The sequence below is a fragment of the Catharus ustulatus genome, chromosome 12 (assembly GCF_009819885.2).
Source record: "Catharus ustulatus isolate bCatUst1 chromosome 12, bCatUst1.pri.v2, whole genome shotgun sequence".
NCBI lineage: Eukaryota > Metazoa > Chordata > Aves > Passeriformes > Turdidae > Catharus > Catharus ustulatus.
Genome location: NC_046232.1, coordinates 5,398,434 through 5,425,077, shown reverse-complemented (window position 1 = coordinate 5,425,077; position 26,644 = coordinate 5,398,434). Strand labels below are relative to the sequence as shown.

The 26,644-nt window shown below is 38.7% G+C and overlaps 1 protein-coding gene and 1 long non-coding RNA gene across 6 annotated transcripts in view; both read right to left on the bottom strand.

Moving 5' to 3' along the window:
- Window positions 1–683: 683 nt before the first annotated feature.
- On the bottom strand, window positions 684–16,850 carry BNIP2 (BCL2 interacting protein 2). 5 transcript variants are annotated; one of them, XM_033070812.1, is made up of 12 exons: window positions 16,767–16,850; window positions 12,825–12,978; window positions 12,227–12,357; window positions 11,448–11,515; window positions 10,492–10,665; window positions 8,515–8,691; window positions 7,767–7,869; window positions 7,522–7,653; window positions 6,798–6,884; window positions 6,568–6,666; window positions 5,095–5,130; window positions 684–3,168 (listed from the first exon to the last, which is right to left on the bottom strand). In XM_033070812.1, the coding sequence occupies exons 3-12, from the start codon at window positions 12,274–12,276 to the stop codon at window positions 3,120–3,122; spliced, it is 975 nt and encodes a 324-aa protein (XP_032926703.1). In that variant the 5' UTR covers window positions 12,277–12,357; window positions 12,825–12,978; window positions 16,767–16,850; the 3' UTR covers window positions 684–3,119. The 5 variants fall into 5 exon arrangements, with proteins under 5 accessions (XP_032926703.1, XP_032926705.1, XP_032926704.1 ...); XM_033070814.1 differs by having other exon boundaries at window positions 10,492–10,659; XM_033070813.1 differs by having other exon boundaries at window positions 12,825–12,952; window positions 16,767–16,842.
- Window positions 16,851–18,670: 1,820 nt separating this feature from the next.
- Window positions 18,671–26,644, bottom strand: part of LOC117001955 — a 110,380-nt gene continuing 102,406 nt past the window's right edge. Inside the window, exon 3 of the long non-coding RNA XR_004419192.1 lies at window positions 18,671–20,639. This is a non-coding gene — a long non-coding RNA (uncharacterized LOC117001955). The remainder of the gene's footprint in view (window positions 20,640–26,644) is intronic.

Here is a 26,644-nt window from a genome sequence, read left to right as displayed (position 1 = left end):
AGTTTTTAAACTGTCATTACAGCATTTAGGGCATGATGCAATAAAGTTGCTGAAACACATTCAGGCTCCTAATATCCTAATGGACTGCAATTTGGAGTGTACCTACTATCTCATCTTTCAATAGAACATTCCTCACAGCAACTGGGACTGCTCTTCACTTGTTTACTGAGAGTAAAGGGAAAAAAAGCCAAACTGTGTTGTTATGAACAAGGTTACATATTATTCTAACTAGTTCAATGCTTTTTGGAATAAAAGTTCTTCAATCTGCTTCAGTACTAAATCCTTATACATCCCTTCCCACTACGCTCAAACAGAACATTCAAGCAAGATCAAGATCATTCAAGATCAAGAACGTTCAAGCAAATCCAGAGTCTACTCACGTCAGTTTTTAATGACACTTTCTCCAGAATCCCTTTGCCACTTCTGAATTTACCCTGTTGCAGAAATCATTAGGAAATGAAACAGTGAGAGGCCACTGGCCCAAATATCTCTATTTCAGTTGAGTACAGCAATAATGAGTTAGGTAGTGATTTATTACTACGTATGTAAATATAGATAAATTAATGAGACCTCCAAATCAGAAGTAAACTGACTCATTACATTTTTTCTTGACAGGGCTCACCAAATTCTAGCAAAATTACTTTTAGAAGGAAGTGCCATTGAAAGGTGAATTCCTTATCACAAAGTTTTGAAATAATTTTTATTTAAGTATGACATTCAAACTTTTCAGTTTTTTTAAATATTAAAATATATTACATTATATTATAGATTGCAAAAAAGTTAAGTTTGACAAAACATTATCCATAGCTTTGGGACCACTTTACTTTTTGTAAACATCCACCTCACCACTAAATGATGAGCTGCAAGAAGCCAGATGGGAATAATTCTTTAGTACACTTCTTTCTCAAGCTGTGTATCTTCAGACACAGAATAACTGTTGTGCTGTATACTCATTCACAACAACTTAGACCAGAAAAATAAACCATTTATAAGTACATACACATTTCCAAAAGAAGTCATACTACTGCAGCATGAAACTGTAGAATCCCTGGCCACAAGGAAACACAAACCAATCCCATCATTTGGTAAATGTGGCATATACAGAGGAATGGCTACTCTGTACTGCACTATGCACACAGGAAGCCACAGGACATACAGAACTACAATCCCTCCATGAAGAATATAATTTTACCAAGAGTAATCCTTTTATCAACTAGATAAAAATGGAAATGAGATAATCAGAATGCTTCCTGTTTAGCGCAGGACACATGCAAACCCAGTAAAAATCAGATTTGCATGGTCGTACAGACGATACCATGAAAGTATCAGAAGTGAACAGGTTGTAAGTGCTCCATGTACTGACTTGAACTTTACATTAATCTGAGTCAACATCAAAATTGAAGCAGGAGATAAAACAGCCCCAAAGAAAGTGTATTTGTGTTCTGCTTTCAGAGCAAGATCCAGCTGATGGAATGGATGCAAGGCAACTTGGCATTGGTATTGCCTGTGGTATGAATACATCTTGCCTGTCAACCTCCTTGAAACTGATACAGAAACTACAGCAACAAAAGGACTTAGATCTTGAGATGAAAGTATCTGAAATGCACAGTTAAATAACCTTTCAGGGACATGAGTTGATTTCCCTAACCTAACATCCATATACCCTCAGAGTCTATACAGGTATCACTGGAACAGTGGATTAATTGCTACTTGGTAAGCCTTGACCATGGAATATCTCACAACTGCTATTTATCAGTGTCAGGCAGTAATCTGGTTGAATGTAACTTTTTTTTTAATAAGGTAACTGAGTAACATTAAATATACTTAAAAAGTGATATTTTTTGCATTAAGACAAAATTGTGAGCACAATAAACACCAAAAGCAAAGATTTAATATACTTGCTACAACACTATATTGCTCAACTCCTGAATGAATTTATTTGCATACACCTGCCCTTAAACGGAAAATGCAATGTTTATCAAAAGATGTTACAAACTTTTACAATATATCAACCAGTGCATTACTGTTGTCCCAATAAAGTATACACACTAGTTATGTGCCCAAGAACACCTCCTTACAGACCAAGATTTACTACCATTGCAGGGAGTGAAAACACCCCAACCTTTAAAACACTTCTTAAAAGTTCAATTAGTGCTGGTATCATGTGTCTAACAGCTTTAGAAATGGATGTTTCATCTACAAGAATGACACAGGTAGCATAAGAATTCTCATATTTCTGCCCAAAAAATGGTATTGTGGCTAGAGTACGGGTGTAGCTCCCCAGTTCAATGGAGCATGACCAGAGCTCCTACCGGTAACAGTCAAGGTTCATCCACGAAGAACTCAATGAACTAATTTCCTACTGCTAGCTGAGACAATCTTGACATACTGAAGCAGAATCTAAACTCACAACTTCATGTGAAAAAGGTCTGGTATCTTACCAGTCAGACAGTTCAGCTTTTGTGGCTTAGGCTTAAACCTCGTGGCCAACAAACTGCCATCCACAGAACTGCACTTCTGCATCCTGAATGATGGACAGAAAGACACCCAAGCTGAAGCCCACTCTAGTGAGGTAAAGGAGTGAGCTTGGATAAGTTAACTGAACAAAAATAAGGATCTACTTGTGAAAGTCTAGTTAATGATCGTTAATATCCAAACAAGTTTTCATGACAACAAAGAAATGCACTTGACCATTTACAGCAAAACACATTTATAAAATAACAACAAGAAACTTATGGCCTTGTCTACCTGCAAATGAATTCCTTCAGCAGGTACACACAATATATTGCTCAGTCATAAAAATATATATATTATCTCTTTCCTTTAACATTTAGGTATATAAATATTTTACTGAAGAACATGCATCATTTAGATAAACAGTTGCAAGAACATCCTCTGAAAACACAGGGTTCCTTGCCATTTAGCAGTATAAAACGATTACATAAACAGCAATTAAAGTCAAGACAAACCAATACAGCAGTAAGCAGTTCATTGTGTGCTAGTCCAAAGCACCTTTTGCAACAGATTATATAATACATACACACAGAGAATGCACTGTAATGGGGCACAAACAGCATTGTTCCATCTGCATCTTCTTCAGTCTTGTCTGGACGCCAAACTTACTGTTCACTCCTCTGCTCTTGTTTTCCATTCAGCTCTTGGTCAACTCTGCTTAGCAAAGAAAGTAGTAAAATTAAACTATGTTAACATAGTTTGATAGCTCATATGATTAAGAAAAAACTATTAACTTTAACAGGAAAACACAAAGCTTTTACACGGGAAAAGTTTTAGTAAATGAATATTAAATTAAGGTTTTATTTAATGTAGTCAAGATGTTTGGGTTCTTTTCAATGTCTATTTTCCTACCACCCCCTAGAAATTAAAATTGTTAGGAAACCATTTAAGTAACTACAGCACTTGAAAGGAAGCATTTAAAAAGTGCAAGTGAAGTCTGACTACAGAAGAAAGAAGCATACTATGTTGCTCACAGTAACAAATGCAAGCAGGAATACAATACAGGTAACATGACAATAAGGGTAAGCACTACCACTTGGATGAATTCATAAGCACTGATTATCTTCAATGTTATAGTAATTAAGCCAAGAAGATACCAGCCCTAGTTGAATCAACAAAAGTGAAGAGGCTCCTTAACTGCAATACTTTTTTCTTTTATGCTCTAAGACTCTCGCAATTACCCTGCAAAATTCACCATCATGCTGATAAAAGTGGGTTTGATTTTGTACTTATTTTTTAGTATCTGCCTTGGGACCAACAAACAAAATGCTCCTTTGCAGAAACCAGGGGATGACTGAAAGCCCTGCACAGGATGTACTTTTCATCTTCACAGTAAGAAGAAGCTACAATCTTGATAACATCTTCTGGCAAATAATTTGTGCATGGACATAAATTAATTTTAAAACCAACAGGACTTCTAAAGCAAGAGACTAGGACCAAGTGTGTCCTACAACAATCTGCCTAACATACCTGTCCAGTCTCTCAAACTATAACCAGTTTTTCAAAAGGATAGAAACAATGACAGCTACTTTGGGCCATGAACCCATAAAAAGGAGCTGCTTTCTACCTGATTAAAGGCTCAGTATCTAATTCTGCCTGTGATCTCTATATCTAATTTTCACTAAAGAACACACTACTTCTTACAAAAATGATGGTAGTATAGGTAAAGTTATCAACAGGGACACTAGAAGGTGCTTGTTCTACTGGAGATTTTTAAAATTATTGCTTAATTGGATTAATTACTAAAGAATGTTCAACACATGGCTAGATTTACATGTGAGCTTTCAGAAATAATTTTAATTCCTTTTACTTCAATCTCATTGTTCCTCTACCCAGTTTAGACAATAAGCCTTCCTAATAGGCACACCAAGGAAAAATATAAATTAAAAAAACAAACCCCAAAGTTAGCAGTAAAATCTTTCAGTATATTTGTTAGTGGGTGAAAAAATAACATATATGCAATAGAAAATTAATCAGCTGTGGAATAGCTTGAATAGTTAGCAGGAGACTGGAAATCACCAAAGTGGAAATCCAGTATTTATTAGGAAGGAATGTAGGCACTGCAAATACAAACAGCACTAAAAGACTAATTTAGATTGCACCTATGCAAGTTAATAACTAAAAAGGTAGTGAATACCAAAAACCACAAGATTCAATATTAGAACTTCTTACGGAGTTGCATCTCTGCTAATGCATAGCTACCACTTAGCACCTAAATTCAGCTCATCTCCAGAGATCAATTCCTGTTAGAAACAATGACATTTGATGTAATGGGTTCATACAGAAGCACTACTTTTGCCTCTTCAAGTTGAGAACCCAGGTATCCCCTTAAAAGTGAACATCTCACATAAAAATATAAGAGAACTATTTGCAAATATCTGTCTGAACAGTCAGGGTGAGTTCTTAGATTCCATACTGCCTGCAAGTACAGTATAGTTGCTGTCATGCATAAAAACTTGGGCACTAGTGCATGTTTATATTTACAAATGCTTATTCCTTTATGCAAGCCAATCAACTAGGAGTTAGTTGCAGTGCAAATTTTCTTATCTAGATGCAACCCTAATCAAAATATGAATATACCTTTTCTGTTTCTTTCTAAACTTTTCTTCTTCATACCTTGGTGAGGAAAAGTTTTATTTCAGTAAATATAAAATATGAAAGCCAAAATCAACAGAAGCTGCAAACCAGTATTAGTGTCAATAGAATTTGCAGAAACTTACCAAATTTTGAAACTGGTATAATTAAGAAAAAAATACACTGTACCTCCAACATTTACTTGCAGTAAACAAAAACCATTAAGATTTAATTACTATGATATAACAAATGAATTCAATATGATCTCTTGTATAGTGTTAGCATTCATCACTAAAATTTAAAATGTGTATCCATAACAGTTTAAAGCCTGATATAATCCTCCATAGAAATCTGAGAACTAATTCTTTCAGTTAACCAAAACCAGACTCTGCAGAACAGTTAATGGTTCATCAATATGGAAAGGAGTCTTTTAAAACTCAGAATGATGCTCTGAATAGTCACAGCACACCTTTAAAACCCCAGTCAAAAAAATTCTAAACACAGCACAAGGCTACCTCAGCTTTGTCATGTGTTTCACTCCCACCCCATGAAAACTGTTTTTCTGTCTTACAGAGTTAAATTGTGGAACTGACAGCAGTTGAATGTCTACTGAAATAACCAGCCATCTGCAGGGGGCATGAGGCTTTGTGCAGCATGGATGTGCCCTTGTGTGTGTGCTCAGTGACACTGGGCCACCTTCCCCCAGTTTGTGCTCATCTATTAAGATGCAGACAACACAGGGTTTGTGTATATACCCTCTAATAGGCTGTCATCAGAATAGTTATATGTTTTCATCTGGTTTTCTTAAGACCCAAGCTTATGGTTTCTACTCTATTACTGCATTCACAAATGCTCTCAACGAAAGGCTCATCATTTTATCTGAGAGCAGAATTCTGCTGATGTTAAAATGGGTATTTGTACCTCAATGGGAAGGAAAAAAATTACATTGATGCTGTCTCTGTTTCTTTACTAAAGCAGTTTAGAACTGTAGTGAGTAGGAATTCGGCATTTTCCCATTGCTGCTTTTCTTTTAAATGAAAACCCAATCCAAGTGATATTTCAGCACTTGTTCCACATTTTAACTAAAACACTTTAGAACACATTATAAATAACTTCAGTATTCACACGCCCACAATTTCTCACTCACAAGCCAGTTTAATATACACACTAAGGTGCAGAACAACTGGAATTGAATTAAGCCTTCTAGAGACCTTCTCCAGAATGCTTAATTAACATACCACAACTTAGTAATTGCACACAGCTCCACTGTGAAAATGACTACACATGAACATTTTGGCTATCCATGCTGCTCCATAGTAAACTGCCTTTAGCACTGAGGTCAAACACAGACACTCCTAGAGACAGCAATGATGTCATTTCAGTCATTATGTGCCAAGCATTACATTCAAACCAAACTTACAACATCTACCAGTCCTAACCCGTGATCAATGCAGAAGATGTTGGAATAACAAAACATACTGTTTTATGCATTCTGGGATGCCAACGTATTCCATGGGGATGAGTTCAGCTAGTTCTGCCAGGGTAAAGACATACCTAATTTTTTGGCTGAATTTTGAGCTGTGGAAGAACAAATGCAGGGTACAGTTACAACTCTAAACATTTTTCACTAGGTCAATATTAAAACAGTCTTTTAAGTTCAAAGCAAAGAGTTGTCAGAATTTTTTATGAAAAAGCTTCTGGAGTATTACCTAATAAAAGGTTTTGTGATGGCCAGGAGTGTTCTGATGAACCAGGAAGGATGAACTATGATCAACGATTTCAGATTTTTCCTTAACCTGAAGGATTTAAAACATGGATAATTACTAGAACAAAAAAGGCAGCATGACCAGGAGTTTTGGAACATATAAGAAGCATGGTTTTAGAAGCACAGCTGTCACATAAACACAGTATTCTGACATCCCATTATTAGAAGTCAATCTCCATCAGAAGAAAAAACACTATACTACTGTTAAATAAAAACTAAAGATTCGGTATCAGTTTGACAAGGAAGTAACATTGCAAAGAGAAGCTTCTTTGAGTCATTTACACAACTAATGATGAAGTGGTTCACAAAGGATCCCCCCCTTATTAACCTTGTGTTAATACATTAAGTTGTAAGGATATTCTACAAGATAACAATATATAGTATTCTAAAAATGCTATTTTCACTAAAAAAACATGAGAACAACAGCAACAAAAAGCATACACAAAACCTCAACCAACCAAAAAAATCCACCACACAACACATACCCAGGCAGGTAGCATGTAGCATCATCCCACATTGCATAGCTTAGGAAGGTTTTCAAGACACCAATTTCCTCCATCAGATCTTAACCAGAAGGGACCAGACACCACATTAAACAGCAGTTTTTCCTAAATACTTCTATCTCTGAGCATGTGAATATTGTAAGAAAATATTGCAGAGCTTCTTACCTTCTATCAATTTGCTGGTAACATTTCCTAAGCCAGCCTAAACTTGGCATTTTTCTCCGTGTTGTTGCACCATTCAGGTAAACTATCATATAGTTCTCTGCTACTAACAGCTCTAAAGTGCCAATTACATACCTGGGGAGACAAGCAAAGAAAACCTTAATATCCACAATCTTCATCTCAAATTCCTAGTAGTGCTCAAATATATTAAAAATAACAAAACCCCAGAAAGGCAGATGATTACTTACTTAAATAGATTGTCCATTAGGTATCTGTAGTTAGGCTGGCTGCTCTCAGGCATGAAGCAAACAGCAAACACAACAATGGCATTTAACCCATCACCATAATAACCTAAAAACAAAGAAATACACAGCAGTAGTGACAAAGGTGACAATACACTGACTACATTTACACAAAGCCAAGCACATTTTCATTATTTATCTTACAGAGATGTACAAACATCCCTATGGACACATTCATTCAGTTACAGAAAACATCAAGGTTTCTTCTTCAAGTTTGTCTACTCATAAAGCAACAGCTAAAGCTGATGTCAATCAAACACTGCATCTATAACAAACATCTCAGTGTAGAACCTCAGTATATTTAATAATATCTTATGTTTTTAAAGTTTATTCAACTTTTCTTCCAACCTAAACTTCACAGACAGTCTGACTCTTCACAGGAAAGAGTAATGAACTGATTTCTGCCTTAGTAGATCAACAGTTAATGTTTTCAATAGTCTAGAAGCCAAAAAATTAGGTAGTAGTGACATTGTAGGATAGAGTAAATATATCTTGTTACATAGGTGCATTTTAGTGCATGTGACCACGTGTACATTTTGGAACTTTAGTTTAATAGAAAAAGAATTATTATATCAACCATGTCTTAACACTGCAACAAAAGAATTACCACAAGTCTTTAAGCCCAAAGGTCTTCCTTTGCCTCCCCAACTCAGCTTAAAGAAGTGGTTGCTGAACAGTTCCCCCGAGTCCTTACCACCATGACTGATAACTTTTTTGTAGGGTTCTATTGCCTTCATGTCCACCCTGTGGTCCTGTTCTCCAATCCTAAACATCCGCCAGCGTCGACCATCATCCTTCTCCTCTGCCACAGTGTACTCAGCCAGTGATCCTTTCCTAATGACATCAGTAGTTTTTGGTTTTGGAAGATCATCTGCCAAAATGAGAATATGTTGAAGACCCATTATTAATGCCATGCACAGGGACAATCAGCTACAAGACAAGTTAACCACTTTGCTATCCAATCTATTTTGGTATTCTTCAGCCAGTCAGACACACTGGCTGATGTCATGGATATTGTAGTAACATTCTCATGTTGGCAGTTATCTGTTGACTGCAATTTTCTCTATTACAAGTATGTAAAAAATTACCATTCATGAATGAATTTCAATGAATTTCACCAAAATAGACAAAGTGGTTAACTCCAATGAGAATTAGAGGTTGATCACAGATTTACATGAAGCATGATTTAATACATTGAGGTACCTTGCAAGCAGACATGCAGGAAAATCTATTGAAAATTAAATCTAATTCATATGTGCAATCAAAAGATATGAAATTTGTGCTGACAGCATTCTGTAAGACAATTTGCTTCGATGAAATTATGATTCTTGACTTTGTTGCACGGACCTTACCCAAAGCGAGAAAAACCTACTGCAAGTTAGTTGTCTGTTCCCGAAACAAAGCTGTTAATTCAAACTATCCTTCCAGGAAAATGAAGGCAGCAGCATTAAAGGAAGAAAAGACAGAAATCCTTTTCAGCCACTTTTAAAAACAAGACACAAACATCCGGAACATTTCCTTGGCACCACTGCAAAACTAATCCTAAACACCAATTCTTCTTCATTAAAACAATTAAAATCCTTTTACAAAGTTAAACACACAGTCTCTGCTGAGAAAACTTCCCCTGCAATATGCCTTTAGCTACTTAAAAACCAAAACCACCCCCTTATTGTAAGGAGTGTTTGTTTCTCCACAGGTAGTGTTTCAAACATAACAGTGAAAAGAGAACTTCCTGTTTATTCAGGAATTAAAATTATTTTATTTTCAGGATGAGATAATAATTGAGTTTACATATTTACTTATCAGAGACATTCCTAAACCATGAAGTTTACAGATGTTAATGACTCCAATAATTTGCCCAACAGAACTGTTCTTGGCTTCCATAAGAGGGCCTTAAAACATCATTCAACTTCAAGTTTAAAATTTGTGCTTTAGCTCCTAAACAAAACACTTATCTCAAATAAAATTTGTTAGAATCTCCAGGTTTTGCCTATAAGATGTAACACCTATTAATGTCTTAAAACAACTGAGATCATTACTAGTGTGGCTACAGCTACTTTAACTTCTATGGAGTTATTTCAGAATTCCTTGACATAAAATAGATAAAATAGAGGCTCTTCTACTGCCTCTAGTCCATCTGGAAATACGCATACTCTAAGGCTACTTACTGAGCTTTTGCCATTCTCACCATAAGAAGATTTAAGATCAGGTGTTACTTAATATTTTTAAAAATACTATTCAGTCCTCCTTAAATTGCAATTCATCAGTTTCTGAGTAGCTAGTCTATATCCCTTTTGTTTGGCTCCCTCCATTTTAAACTAATTTCTAACACATGTAAAACACCTTGGGTACTTTTTTCTGGTGGATGGGTCTTAAAAACTTACTGCAATAGAGGATTTTCAATAACTCCAAGTCTAATAGATGCATATATAGATGATCTTCATCTAAGTTTATCTGCAGTTACAGCTATTAAATATTTGCCTGTTTACTAATCAGGTGAGATCCGACTTTCTCTTCTAAAAGCCACTGCAGCTATTTCTAATTCCTAATCACTCCCTTTGTATTTCTCCTCTTGTACTATTGAGTCATAGCTATCTCTTACTAGAGAAACAGCTGACCTGCACGTAAGAATATATTTTAGAGCTTCAGACAAAAGGACCAAAATACTCACCTTCCCATTCAAATTCATTGCTATTTTCTGACGGAGTATCTAAATCATCCAAATCAATCTCTCCACTCTCATCCAAGTCATCAGACAAAACAGATTCCTCACTGGGATCCAAAGTTAAGCTAATATCTGGAGCCATTAGTTTCTTCCTCAATTTGGTTCCATCACCCTCTGTATCTGAAGAAAGAACATTATTTATTTTGAAAGCAAAAGAAAGTTTAGATAAGCATATTACCAAGACAGAAGAGCACAGTCCTTTCTCATAATACATTATAAATTAATGCCCATAATTTAAATAAGGTATTTTTGGAATAAGACTTTAGTAGGGGATAGAAAGAACAGCAGGTAAAAGTTCTCAAGTTACCCTCTGCACACACACAGTCTGAGCAGGGTGGCAGACCCCAACCATACCCCCTACAGAAGAAAAACCTGATGAGCTGCCACCACCTCAGACACTGCCACCCCCGCCTGCTGCATCCAATTTCCCAAGAGCTGTTCCAGATATTACACTGAACAAATCTTGCAAATAATACAAGATTCATGTCTCTAGCACTTGCTTTTGTTAGGCTTCAGTGACATCACAACCGTATTTGATAAAATAGAAAATATACATACAAGCTGGAAAAAAAAAGTGACAGACAACAGTAAGGACAGAAAATTAAAGAATCTGTTCTGTGAGTACACAGAATGCTTCAAGATACAAGGCAAATATTGGCATGATTTAGACAGCAGTTGAAAGAAAGGAATAAATCCAGCACTGGAAATGTTTCAAGTAAAGCACACAGACAAAATTTTTAAAAAAATTAAATGTAAAAACCTTCAAAACCCCAACCAAAGAAACAAAACAAACCCCCAAAAGCCCCAAAACAAAAACAAACAAAAAAAAAATCCTCCCACACCAAGGAGTTTTAAAGGCACCATTTAAGTAGGAAGCAGTCAGCTGGACTGGATGTTCTTACCGGGCTCACTTTCTGTTCCAGCTGCAGCCAATGCATCAGACTCAACAGGATCATCCTCTGGCAGGGGCCTGGGACACAAGGTAGAAATCACTGTTACAAACCTGGTTGTTTTACTTTTTTTTAATGCCATATATTTAGACTTACACACTATTACAAAAACCCACTGTGGGATAGTACTGAACTAACTTTAAGTAAAGGCTAAGTTCAAGCTTTCAGTTAACAAACAGCAAGGCAGCAGAAAATTCCTTTACAGCATTCAAGTGACCATCCCTTCCTGTGACAAATACCAAAACACTTCCTATTACCAGTGTGTCATCCTTAAGAAAACTTGTCCTATTCTTCCTTGACAAAATTTGACTTGAAATAAATTACAGAAGGAGTTTAGTCATGTTATCATAGAATACAGCTAAAGCTGATTTCGTTTTTTTGTAGGTCCAAGCATCAGTAGCAGCATTAACTTTTAAAGACTTTCTTCAGAAATTTACTAAATGAAATATTTGGGCCATGAGGCACTGGGAGTAATATGCAAACAATGTAGCTGCAAAATATTATCACAGGAAATAAATTAAGCCAAGCTTACAAATCTTCATTTCAAAAACACTGGAAACTTCAACAGGGGCAATCCTGAAGAAATATGCCACAAAACCTTTTTAGAACTGCTATATTAATGGAAATCATTTCAATTATTACTGAATATTAGTTCACCAGGAAGACCAAGAGGTAACTTATTGCTGATGTTATTTGCTTGAGCCAAATTACTTTAAAAAAGAATTCAAAACCTTGGAAAATCTTCATCTTGCCACTCTTCTTTAAACTCAACCCCCTCCATTTTTCAGCTAACTTGAATTGTTAACAGAGACTCTTGATTGGGCAGAACCTCTGGTCTTCAGCACAATGGGCTAAAGAGGAGCTGCAGGAACATAACAAAAAGCATTAGTTCAATAATGTGGTAATTCCTATATATGCAACACATCCTTTAACTTAATGTCAAATTGAGGTATTATGCAGAATAAAAACCAAACAACGCAGGGAAAAGTTTTTTGTTTGCTTCCATTTTACATTTTTTTTTTCCCCCAGACAAAACTGCTTGTGGAATGGTTTATCATACAATAATTTAGGTTGCAAGGGATTTCATGCAGTCAAGGAGGATGAACCCCTCAGTTAAAATTAAGGCTTTGAGCAACCTGTCATTTCTGATTACACCAGTTCACTCAAAAATGTAAGAAACCTGACGTGTCTCTAGATTCTGTAGGATATAATTAATAAGTGTATATTTTGAGAACAAGTCCAGATGGTCAGATCTAAACTACAAGCCATTTAAGAAAAAAACCCCGAACACTTTAAAGAAAACTATTTAAGTGTTTTTGGAGAACTCACCCTATGATGTGCAAGTAAAGCTGTATTTTTTCAGGCTCACCCATCACCAGGAACAAGGAATCCCCAATAATGGAACATGGCAAACCATTCTGCTGACATAGAAGTCCAACCTCTTGGCTGTGTTGGCTCTAAAGATTGGCAGAAGCAGGTAAACCTATCAATGCAGGTATTGAGAAAACCAACATTCCTCAAAACAAGAAACCATGGTATTTTGCAAAGAAGCAATCAACACAGAACACCAGTAAGTAAGAAGTTTGAATGCAACCAATACTGTTTAACCCAGAGATGTAATTTCTTTTTTACATGGCTGAAAACCAAATTACACTTACTGTTCTGTAGGATCAGCTTTCCTTTCATCACAAATCCGAATTTTTCTTCTACTGAACCTGATTTTAAAATGTCCTGCAATGCTTAAAGCTACACTATGCAAGTTGATTAATAAAAAAAATTAAGTGATTTTTTTTTTTACTGCAGTACTTCAAATTAAACACGGATGATCTCAATTTAAGCCTATTTTACTGGCATTTCCCTGCTTCGTCCACCCAGAAAATTTAAATAAAATTTCTAGAAGTTAGCAACCCAGTTCCTATTAAGGGCCAGACTCTCCTTGTTTGAGACATTCAGCACCTGCATACCTCAGCTGCTGTTCTTCAGCAGTGTGAAGAAGTTGCCCCAGCGAGTGCCCGCCCAGCTCTCCCTGTTTGTCCTGACTAAATCACTGCTTGGAAACAAGCACTGCCTCTCACCAAACTGATTATGTTCTCAGCATACAAGGTATGGACACTCCCAGATACCAAACAGTGGGTTTTAAATATTTGCTCAGAGGGAAGATCCCATTTGGATCAGTAGTAACAGTGAACCTATGCAGAGCTCTCTATGCATTTGTTTCAGGACACTGAGATGAAGCCCGAGGAGTTTCCCCAGAGGCACTCAGCAGAATGCAGTGGTTACCAGCAGCATGGAACAAACCAGCAGATGCAAATATGCAGGTGACTATAAACCTGAAAAAAATCTTATGATTTCACTCTTTTAGGACAAAAAACTGGCAGTCAAAACACTCAAATACCCCTCCTCAAAGCCTGTCACTGTGCTGGTGGCTGTAAGATGCTCCTCCTGAGCTCGCCTGCACTGCATTCCCTACACAGGTCTCAAACAGTTTAAAGCAGGGGTTTGCTCCAAGAATTGAACAGTTTTCTTCTGCACTTTTGGAGAATACCAAACACCCAGCAACACCTATTAATTTCAAACAGACAACAGCCTTTCAGTGCAGAAGCAATTCCATCTGCATTTACTCCATCACACTGGGATAAACCTGTTGTACTAAAACAAGAGTTTAAAAAGCTACTCGTGCTGTTGAGCTTATTATTTTATGGAATACTCCTCACACTACTTGGAGAATTCTCATCAGCAGCTTCTCATTAAGGCAGATTATAAAGCAATAATTTGCTAGGTACCACACAAGACAACAGAAAGCAAGTTAGAAGGCAAGCTTGGAGTTCAGGTAAGATCAAATTTACGTTTTCAGCATCCTATTTAACATGCAGACTAAGCAGCTGTTTTGGATGTTTTGACTTCCAAGTCTCACCTATAAAAGCACTATCATTTGTCAACTAGAAGAATGAGAAATAAAGAAGGAAGGGTAATCTTTTCAAGAAAGTTAGAAAAGTGATGACTTCAGAGTTATTTTACATCAACTAATACAAATGCTTACAACCAGGCAAAAAAAAAAATCTACTTCTGCTTGTACAAACTAAAGCTGAATTTACAACAGTCTGCTTACTCCTCCTATAGCACTGCTGCCATGTTTTTAAAATGCCTTTTAAATTCAGCTGTAAATCTAAAATCTAAAAACGAAATTTGGAAAATGTATTATATTTTAATAATGCAAGTATTTATCAGCCATGTAGAAAAACAGAAGCAAATAATTTCTACCTGATTCTAGCACTCCTCACGGCCAGCTCAAAAAGTTTTGGTTTCTAAGAACAGCAAGCCTGATCTTATCCTCCATTGCCCATTACTTTCTCTTTTGCAAAAAGAAATGGAAGATAGAGAGTTATCAAAAGGTCAAAAACTTCAACACACTAAGGAATACCTGGATGCAGGGTTGCAAGGAGGTTCGGCTCTCTTACTGGAGCCACTGGACTTTAGTACTCTACAACACCTTTTATATTTTTAAATATCTCAACAGGCAAGTTATGATACTACAAAAAGGGAACACATCACAAATCCACTACTCTTTCACTACAACTAATGAACAAATTTCCATTCCAGAACAGCAGATTAAACCTACTTAAGTTTGCATTTGAGGAATATCATTGTAGCACAGGTCAATCAGTGTTTTCAACCCTTTTTCCTAGAAGCATAGATAATTTTCAGAGTTTCTCATTAATACCAAGCTGCCTTAGCTGGTAGGTTCTGGAATATGAACTACAACAGTGCTAAGAAGCCTGTCAAAAATTGCCATTTATAAAAATTTATAGTACAGCTAAACAGAGACTTGGGTCTGTCCCAAATACCTAAAAAATAGGGTGGCAGCAGGGGTGGGACCAAAGGATAACAGAAAGCATGAAATCAGTTTATTTATGAAGTTAAAGGCTGCTTGCAAAAATTATTATTTAGGTTTTCACCTCTGAGTTCTCAGGCAAACACACAAATAATTACAAGCCAGACATTTCCATGGCCACATCTGCCTGTCCAACACAAAGCCTATATTCAGTCCTTGCTCAGCACCCTGCATCTAAAACAGAATAAATACAAAGTTTAATTTTGCAGGGCAATTGCAATGTCAAGCATTTTTACTGAACAATGTACCTGATAATCAAAGAACAGAAACTGCTCCCATCTCAAAGTCAAAATCAACTTCAAAACAAGGTTAGCCTACATTTTTCCCCCTACATTTCACTTCACTGTGTCAACAGAAACATTAACTGAGTGTCAAGTTAATTCCAGGTTCCAGGCATTAAAGAGGTGCTTTTAAGAATAATTTTCACATTAGATTTTACAGCAAGCCTAAAGCAAGGAACAGACACATCTTCTGGTACACAAACCCACAGGATGCAGCTCACTGCAATTTCTAAATGTTTCTGTAATGCCAGTTGGTTTTTAGAGCGTGGCCACATGAGCCATAAATCCAGGACAAGTTTCCCATACCTGAAGATGGCCCTAGGGACTTAACCACTTTGCAAGTTTGCAAAATAGGACAAAGCAAGGACATATAGTTAAAAACAGATCAATTGTGTCCTTTTACTCCCTTCTCTCAGCATCAAAGCACAGAGAAATCAGACAGCTAAAAGAGAAAACTTCTGCAAACTCTTGTTTTCCTCCCGAGGATACGACTTTAAACTCTACCTCCACAGCAACGGAAGGGTCTGTATTTCTCCGCCACTCAAATTTATTTAAACACCAACTTCTTAAAACAATCCCACAGCATTTACACACCGCCCAGATATTCCTTTGCATGACTTAAATATGCACACAAGTCAGCCAGAAATAACCACCCACTATTTAATGTACTGCATTAGAAGCAGGAAATCAGGAGGAACTAAGACGAAAAGCTCTCGGAAGCAGCTCTGACTTGCGCGGCACGGCTCAGCACAGCTCAGCACGGGGCGCTCGCCACGCCTGCGGGGGAACAGCACACTGTGCCCAACACTGCGGGCAGGGCAAGGGGTGCCCTCCTCCAAGAGGAACCTGTTCACAGCTCTGTTCACAGCTCTTCGCTCCGCGGCGGCGGCAGCACAGCGGGGGAGCCGCGGGCGCGGCCGAGGAGCTGCCCGGCCGCGGGGTCCCCGCTCGCGGCCACCGCCGCCCCGGCCAGGCCAGGCCACAGCGCTGAACCCACGGCCCCCTGCGCTCCTGCGGCCTCGCCTCGCCCCGTGGCGCCCCGCACGGCCCGGCCCGGGCGCGACCCCCGGCCCCGCTCCCGCCCCTCCGCGGCCGTACCTGGCGGAGCGGGGCCGGGCCGCGCTGAGCGCCCGCGCTCACCCGGAACTGCTCCCGCCGCCCGCGTCACGTGACAGACCCGGCTCGCGCGGCTCGGACACCGTGCGCATGCGCGGGCAGCGCGGGGCGGGGCGCGGGCAGCGCGGGGCGGGGCGCGGGCAGCGCGGGGCGGGGCGCGGGCAGCGCGGGGCGGGGCGCGGGCAGCGCGGGGCGGGGCGGGCAGCGCGGGGCGGGGCGGGGCGGGGCCCGCTCCGCCGCTGGGGGTGGCGCCATGCCGCAGAACGGCCGCCCTCAGGGCCGGGCCCGACCGACCATGGACAGCAGCTCCCGGCCCCGCACGGGCGCCGCGAGAGTGCCAGCGCGTGCACCACGGCGTTGTCCTAACGCTCCTGGGGCTCTTTCAGTCTTGGTGTTGTGACCACTGCCCTGATCGGTGCACAACCCCTGTCTGGGTGAAAAGCCTTTTCCTGATCGCCAGCCCTGCCCTGACACGGCTGCAGCTGTTCCCTCGGTTCTGACCCTGGCCCCAGAGCAGAGATCAGTGCCTGCCCCAGAGCAGAGATCAGTGCCTGCCCCTGCGCTATCCCTCGGGAGCAAGCTGCAGCCGCAGTCCGTTGTCCCGTCATTCTCCTCCGGGCTGAAGCCGCCAAGTGCCCTCGGCCGGCCCGGCTGTGCCTGAGGGACGGGGCCGGGCCCGCACCGGGCCGCTCTCTGCTGAGGTGATTAACGCTCATTAGCTGCTGTCCCTGCAGCCGGTACCGCCCTCCCTCACTGCCCGTGCCGCTTGTGGCAGGACCGACCCAAGAGGTCGGGTCCTGGGTCGCCGCCCGTGGGACGCGGGATGGAAAATGTCAAACCCCCTCCCTGAGCTGTGTGTGCAGGGCTGGAGTGCTGTGCCTGGTGCTTCAGGAGCCCAACAAGGTGTGACTGTCAAAAGCACGAGGTGAACCTCCAGCAGGAGGGAAAGTGCACAGATAATATCAGCAATAACCTAGCGGTAGCAGAGGCACCGAGGAAAACCTCAGAAGAGCCACATCATTTACAGCTACAATTTCACCTGTATAATTCAGCATCCAAAATACAGACCTTCATCACAGTAAAATCATGGGAAGGTAGATAAATCTAATTTATTTTCTCTCTTTCACGTGCTGAATGGTAATGGCACTAGGTTTAGAACTAAAGTTTTGGCTAAGGTTTAGAACTTGCCACTAACACATAATATAGACAGCTACTGACTTGATCGCAGCTGATCTATTGCCCAATAGACACAACAATAGCAGCAAAGTTTCTTTTATTGTAGGGTGCTGAATGAACTTGGAATGAATGTGGCTGATAGTAAGAAGTATGGAAAGAATTAAAAAGTGATACAAGGGTGCAAAAAATGCATAGAGGAAAATATGAGAAAGAAAAATACTACTAAAGAAAAAGCACCACCAACCAGCAAATAAAAAAGATAATAAATAACAGGAAAAAAGCACCATTATGAAGGCATATTAATTAGACTATTGAAAATATATTAATAAAGATCTAGTATCATGCACAGCAAATGGCCTGAGGGCTGTATACATTATCATGTAAAAGTTTTAAATGTAAAGGAAGAGTTAGCTAAAGTATAAAGAAATCACCTTTTAAGAAAAATTGTCATATTAAATACTTTTAATACTTTAAAAAATGTGTTTCAGTTGCTGATAAACTGAAAAGTGTATTCAAAATGCACAGATATCTGCAGGACACCAATGCCAAACTCGGGTCACAGTGGTCAGAAAGTTGTGTAATTTCCCATCTCTTACACAGGGTGGCACAAGATAGCTGGAAATCCATCGTGTTCAAACTGAACTGAGAAACAAGCAAACAAGAGGTCAGAGCCAACTAAACTACTAGGAAATGTTGAATAAGTTTATTTTTAAACATCAGATAATTGCAAATATAAGCAGTTTCTGACACGAAAGTATTACCAGGGAGAATAGGCTTGAAGGAATAATGCTCTGTTGTCCTGTGCATGGGGAAGATCAACTGTTACACAATTTCGGGTTCTGACATAATTGACAATTAACCTTTAAATAGAAATCAGTCATCAAAAGTAGCAGAAAACAAAACATGCCCCCTTTTTATAGTTCCTTCACATTTTACATGTTAGAAAAATACTTTTTAGTAATCTAAAAAAACCCCATCAACTAGCTGGGAATTGTTTCAAGTGGTTCAAGCAACAGCTCAGAAATGTTGGAACTTGAAAACATTAATTTGAAAGTCTGTCTCAGTGGGGGTGGATGTAGAGACTGCATTTATACAGAATTCCTTCTTGCCATTTTCCCTATACTGGAAATCCAGATACTTTTGTGGGGGTTTTTTGCAACTTTATTTTGTCCTTTTTTGATGGTAAGGTTTTTGGGTTATAGTTTACCTTGCTTTTGTAGTCCATAAAAATAATTTGGCTCCTGCCTTAGACAAAAGTGATATAAAATGACAAGATCAACACGTTGCAGAATAGCAGCTTTCAGATATGTGGATAAGAGGTAGGTAATGTATAATATTCTGCTTCACTTCTGGTATTTCTATCATCTCCTTTTTAAAGCCATTCTGATGCACTCAGTTGTCCCACTGCAATAGTAGCTGAGTTTCACAGTCTTTGTATATCATGGGGTAAATTATTAATCTGGAAGTGACCCTCACACGGTCTGTGTCCCTGTGTTCTCTAATAAGCTGTGTTCTGTTCCCAAGCTTCCTGAGCTGCTTCAGGTACAGCTCACAAGGCTGTAGTGGATTAGTTTGTAAGCAGACTGTCACTTCACTTTCCCTAACACACCCCTCTGGTGTTTTGTCTTTTTCTGTCTCTGAACAAATGCATGGTTGTTGAAAAGAAACCAAGTTCTAAGTCAGGTCTGTGAAGAACTTGTGTTTGGAATTCAGCTGCAGAAGTACAAAAATAGAAACAATGTTCATCCTTCTAAGAGTCAAACAAAATCCCACGTTTGCCATTTCAAGGCTGTAGCCATTACCTACATACAATCTATTGATCCTCTCTGTGTATGATTTTCAGGGGGTTTTATATATTTTTCTCTGTCAGAGAGCATCACAGTGTCTTGGCTACAAACATCCATACTGGTATGAGAGGAAGCAAGAGCCAGCTCGCTATCCATAAGAAACTTCCTGCCTGTGTTTGGAAAGGAGGGGATGTACAATAATTATTTTGTTTACAGAATTTGTTCATGTTTTTAATTAGTCTTTAAAGAAGATTTTTGTATTGCAAGTGAAAGGTACTAAATACATGACTATCCATACCATATTTGCTAACTTCTATGCCCTCAAGAAAAGTGAATATTAATCCTGAATTTCATTTTGGCTGAAAATAGAGGGACCTATTAATTATGGGAATAATGCATAAAAATAAAAGCAATAGATCTCTTGCATCTCCTTCCAGGTAGGTACCACTAGATAATTCCAGTACAGCAGTCGAACTGCAGACAAATGTGTGGTTGTATACTGTTAACTCAACATTCCTATATTTGTACTGGGAAGTGTGCCTGTCTCATAAAAGGGAAGTAGTTAGATACAGATAACTTCTGTTTTCTGAGGTTATTTTCTGCATATTTATTTTGTGCTTTATAAAAAATGTCTGATCTTTGCCATTTGCAGTATTAATGCCTACAATAATGCTGGGTTAATAATATAATTTTTATCAATTGTGATCTAAATCCAGTATCAATTGTGGATGAATCCCACCAGGAAAATATTTATGCATAATCAAAAAATCTGCAGCTTCCTTGATATGAAACAGTTGAGTTCTCAATTTGCGTTTCTGTGTGCTCTGATGGTCAGGCTGTTATTCCTACCTGCATGCAGGATGCATTCATTTCAGCTCAGTTCCTGCAGCTCCTGAAAAAAACACAAAACACATGAAGTACCCTGTTACACGGACAGAAGATATCTTTGCTGGTTGAGCTTGAGGGGAAAACTGGGTACAATTACATATTCTTTTAATTATTCATGACTTGGGTCTGAAGTGAATGTGTATACATTTTTCACTTATTCACTTTATAAAATTCAAACCTAAGCCCAGGAGCAGTTTTATTCTTGGCAGCATGACAAGTTTCCTTTCCTCAACGAACCAGTCAAAGGAATTGTTCCTCAGAGAGTTTGTCATCCTCACATATCCCAGAGAGGCGGGAGAGAAGCTGGCATTCATTACGCCCCTAGTTACACATGTGTGTGTGCTCTCTCTCCTTCTCCCTCTCTGACTGTGACAACAAGCCCATCTCAGAGGACTGCATTTATCTCTAGCATGTGGTTTCATTTGTGTAGCTGATTTGCAGTTCATTAATCTAGAAAGCATTGCTCAGTTCTGCTAAGGACGATGCATCCATCCCGATTCTGCTTACTCCCCCCTCTATCCCTGATGCAGCTCAGTTCAGAGAGAGGGAATTTGTGCTGTTTTGCAGAGCAACTACAGCTAAAGCAGTTCAGAAGCCAAAAGCTGATGTAAACACACACCAGGAAATTGTTTTGATCTGGCCTATCAGGCTGCTGGCAATGCACTGTGCTTCCTTGGGAGACATGCAAATTTATGGGACACAACTTGACATGATTAAGGCAATGCATACAGAATAGGTAATTGCCCTTTGGCAAGAGAATGATGTCAAGAGCCAATGATTCTTTACATTCTTGGCAGTGCAGGTTGGATCATGAAATTAGGGGCCTCTTGGAAATTCATTATAATGTAGGTGTTTGATTGGGTATTTTTTAAACAACGTTTTCCTAACTCTTATGTGGTATTACTATTAATTGTTTGTCTTGCTGGGGAACCTAAGAACAATAGTCAATTTGTAGCCTTCAAAACCTAAATCTGTATCTGCTGATATTATGACAGCTTATGATAGTTGTTGAGTTTGGAGGCAACAACAACAACAACAAAGAGGAGTTAAAATAATGCTGCAGGGAAACATCAACTTCGGCTGCTCACTCACAGCAGTGGGGTTCTTCACTCTGAAATTTAATTATCAGAGATACTGACATTCCTTGTTGACAGACATGTGCTCAGAACTCATCCACATGCTTGAGTGGAGTCAGATTCAGCTTGTGTCAGGGTTAATGAGAAATTACTGATCACTACCTGGGAATTTGGGGGTAAGAATGGCTGAACTTAAGGTGAAAGACTCCATATCCTATTACTACTCCCCTGAGCCTGCCTAGCAAATAGCTAACTATAATGTCTTAATTAACAATGTGCTAGAATCAACCTTATTCTCCCTTGCAAGCTGTACACATTGCTAATCACGTTAAATAGGCACACAGGAGCAGAAGGGAAGCAGGCTGAGGCAGTTGAGTTTCCCACTGTACTGCAGAGCAAGGCAAGTCTGGTGGCACTGGGAAGATGTTGGAATGGCACCCTTTTGTTTAATGCAAATAGGAGGAAGGAAATCACTCTGTATGCTGGAGAACATTACCTTTCCAACCTCCTGGACAAGGCAGGCCCAACAGACACAGGAGACTGTCCTGGCCAAACTTAAAGGGAAAGCCATGCAAGGGAACAAACTTGTAGTAGGAGCACAAAGTATGGAGCTGTCACCTGTCACATGTGTGCTACACAGAGAGTCTTTGACACACAGGTTCTGCTGCTTAATGCTCACCAGCTCCAGTGCCAGCACAGCCTTGCTGTGCTGGGTGCACAGTGAAAGAGCAAGTGTGCTTGGAGTATGTTGTTTTCTGCCTGTGAACAGCTGGCACATGATTCTTCAGGGACTTGTGCCATCTGGTACAGATCAGAATCTATCATGTTACATAGTGCCTTTATCAGAGATGGGAATTTGGAAGAACATCACAAAGCTGTGATTAGTTTGCTGGTACAAATTTGACTTTTGAACTACAAAACTGCTACATTCTCTGGTTTTTCCAGAGATAATTGATAAGTACTTGATTTAGTAGGTTCTGCTATTTGGATTACTAAAACTGTGTAATTAAAAAATATGTAATGTTTTGAGGTTTCTTAGATGTAAAAAAATATAGTACCCAAGTTCTTTTTAGAGCTAAAATGCTCCAATTTTTTTTTCTTTTTTTTTTTCTTTTTTTTCTTTTTTTTTTTTTTTTGCCATCCTTCTTCACTGGTATACAACTTTGACTTTTCCTCCACTGATACCTATCATGTTCTTCTTCAAATTAATTTTTAGTTCTCTGTTGCTTCATGTATTAAATGCAACTTTTGGAGGTAATTTTTATCTAAGATTTCTGTATCAGGTTCTTTGTGTCTAAGCTTTTATTAAGGTAGAATTACTTGGATTTTATCCTGGCCATTAATTTTAATTTTCAAACAGTATTTTTTGAAGATTAGCTAAATTAAATCATTTTTGCAATTAGTGTCAAATTAATCCATAATGGAAGGTAGATAACAGCAGAGATGAAGTCTCTTAGATTTTGACAGATACCCTCATTGGGTTTAATGTTTTGTATAATATCTCCTTAAGTGAGGAAAGAGATTCCCTTGATGACTTTCTTCCTCATGCCCAGGCTGCTGGCCACAGAGAATAACTCTTTTTCCATTTCTGCATTCTAAGAGGGAGTGCTGTTAACCCTGATTTTATTAAAAGCCATTTGTGCCTTTATCAGACCTTAACTCTGGAACTTGATAGCTGATGGTTGCTGAAGCTCCCTGGATTGTAACGTATGAAGTCTACCACAAAATTTAACAAAACCAAAAAACAAAACAAAACAAAACCCACTCAAAAACCCCCCTCAAGCTTGATTTCATAGGGATAGGGGAAAAAGAAGTCAGATGAGTAATCTGACCAGTGGAAACCATGGAATAGTAATCTCCAGTAGGCAGACTAGTGGGGAAAAGGAGGTTGGAAATGGATTAACAAGACCAGTCATCTTAGGATCAATTCCTGGATCAACAAGAGCTGGATCTGAAAGCTGAAAATCCTAGGAGTTTATCATTTAGACTGACCAAAATAAAAGAAAGTAAATACACCTGTACTTAGAGTCACTGGAGTGGGACTATAGATAGATCTGTGCCTGAAGCGCTATGATTTCAGGTACCTGGTTCTGAGCAGCTCCTCTGCTCTGCGCTGGAATTGAACTCAGTTTCTCCAATGATTAAATGCTTACTCCAAACTGCTTAGAGTCCTCAGACACTTTCATTTTCTAACTTTTTTTGGTTTTTTAAAAGGCAGGGACACTGATGCAATGGTTTATTTATTCTGGCATCATATGGCATCACTTAAATGATTGGTTAAAATAAAAACTTCTTTTTGTGCCTGATCTGGCCTCCCTGAATTCAGCGGCAGTTTTGTTTAAAGTAGTAGCATATTTTAAATTACCGAGACTGGCAGTGGAGATTCAGGAATAGATGAACTATTTTTAGAAATTATCTGTTAAACTTGAGAAGATGAGTAAGCAGTTCTGCTGTGTAAAATTAATAATAATTTTTTACTGCTTTTGGACAAACATTCCTTGTGTGCTCTGTAAACATACTTCGGGCTTGGTCATACCCTACTAGTCTAGCAGAATTTTCAGAGAATGTTAGTAGAGCTGGTGACCAAAATCCAGCCCCCTAAACCCTGAACATTACTTACTGACATCACAGGAAAACACCCAAGCTTTGAGGTGCTATGGCTAAACATACTAGGTATAAGTGGGTGAAATTAAAGAACTGAAGTACTTATGCTGGGGGCTGCAAGACCATCAGCAAGCAAACAATATTTTACTTTCTGCAGCTATAAGGGCCCCAGTTTGTGCTGCACCTTGGCTGTTGCAGCACTAACTGTCAAACTGCCCCAGCCCAATTGCACCTTTTTGGCAGAGGTTGCCCTCCCATGACACAGCGTGCAGAGCAGAAAGTTGGCTCCTTCTCCTGTAGCACAGTTTACAGCTGGGCTTACCAGAACCAGCTCAAAGCTGTGGCAATTTAAATTAAATTACTACATTATTAGGTCATTATTAATGAGTAAAAGCTGTCTTTGCTGGTTCCAGTATGGAAGCAGTAACAGTACAAGGGCTCCTCATAACCACTCCTGAATTGGAGATAATGAATCAAAACCTTTTGGATGCCTTTGAAATTAAGACTGACATGTAGAAAACCTGTGTGTAGTTTTCAGTTTTACTCTTTTCGTGACCTTGGCCAAGGAAGATCACAATCTGCTCTGTGGTTCTTTATTACTTCAATTCACAAACATACAGGGCAGACTATAAATTCTTCTGTCTAGCATGTTGTTAAGCTGTTAGTTTCGCACAGTGAAGCCTTGGCTTTCTCTGGAGCTATTTAATGTTACTGTAGCATCAACCAACAATGCCAAACTATTGATTTTGGGATCATAGGGATCATTTAAATTTAAATATTTGTTCAGCTTTACTCTGTGTATGAACCCCACAAATGAAGAATACTCCCAAGTCCTTGAAACTCCTTCTGTGAATATCCTCTGGAATATTTAAGCCTTTCAATTTACTTTGTGTTGAGCTGAATGTGTGAGCTGTGCAGTTAATGAGATGTCTGAGAGTGGGCATGTCTCCCTCAAATACCATTTCTTGTAAAGTTTACACCTGTGTGCTTGCAGAGACCTAACTCTCACTTGTGGGTATCAGGCAGTTTCCTCACAGACATAGAGTGGGTCTTAAATTCAATAGAAATAGGGACATAGGGAATCATAAGGAATGCTCTTTAATTTTGCAGCTAAGTGTCCACATAGAAAATTCAATCAGTTCTACTTCTTAGCCAAAATATTTGGAAAGAGGAGATTTGTCCGGAAAACAGAACTGAAAATACTTTGCCTCACTGCTATTCACTCTAGGTAAGCAAAAATCAATACAGATGTAGCTAGAGGTGAATCTTGTTAGAGTCATGGTCAAGTGAAATGTGAAAAGCACTGTCACACAGGACAATATTGGGGCGTCATAAGTGCCATAAGAAAATAAAAAGTAAGAGATTCATCTGTTTTATCCCATAATCTTCAGTTTATCCCTCAGGCATGCAAAAGAATTGAGCAAACCAGAAAGAACCTCATATAATGGAGCAATCTAGAATATTGGCCTCAATTTCCAATGAATTTACAAACTGCTATTACTAACTATGACTCATCAAGATTAAAAAAGGAAAATAATTTAGTCAGGGCTGTTGTCAAGTTAGTATTTAATGTTACTTTTTGTATTTGCTGTGATAAGCAGTAAAATTTGCACACTGCTTGATAAATCATTGTTTAGCAATGTCTAGAGGGTCCAGTAAATGGTTTGAAATTGCCACAATGTAATAAATGGTTATTTGATAATGAATGAAATTGTTTGAAAATACTGTTAAAATGTCAAGTTTTAATATATAGAACATTAGTCAAAAGGAGTGCAAACATGGAAACCATAGTGACACTATAAATATACTGCAACAAATGCATTTATTTGTACAGGGCAAATAGTAGGTGCTGTATACAAACCAGTATAAATTGATATATGAAGTTAATTTCAATCTGTAAAAGTAATTGCATTGGTTTAACTTATTTAACTCTCCTTACAATAATATTTATAGCAGGGAAAGAAAGTAAAGAAATAAATGATGATAAATAGATAAAATACATAGGAAATGGGAATTGTTTTCCAGTTTAATTATGCTGTCACATAAAATTATCACTGAAATACACTATGCCAACAAGAAGAATACATTAAAATCCCATTATGCTGTGCAGAATTGGCTGGTTTGTGTTGCTGTTTATTACAGAAACAGCTTTTCATCTTTTCAACTACCATGAAATTTATACTTTTTAGAAAAATTAAGTGGTGAAAAAAGGACAGTAAAGGCTGTGCCAGCTGATGATTGACCTGTAGAACAAAGGTAGGAAGCAAGAATATCACATCTTTCTCTTCAAGAATAAATGTGACCAACAGCAAAATTTGAAGAAAAAAAC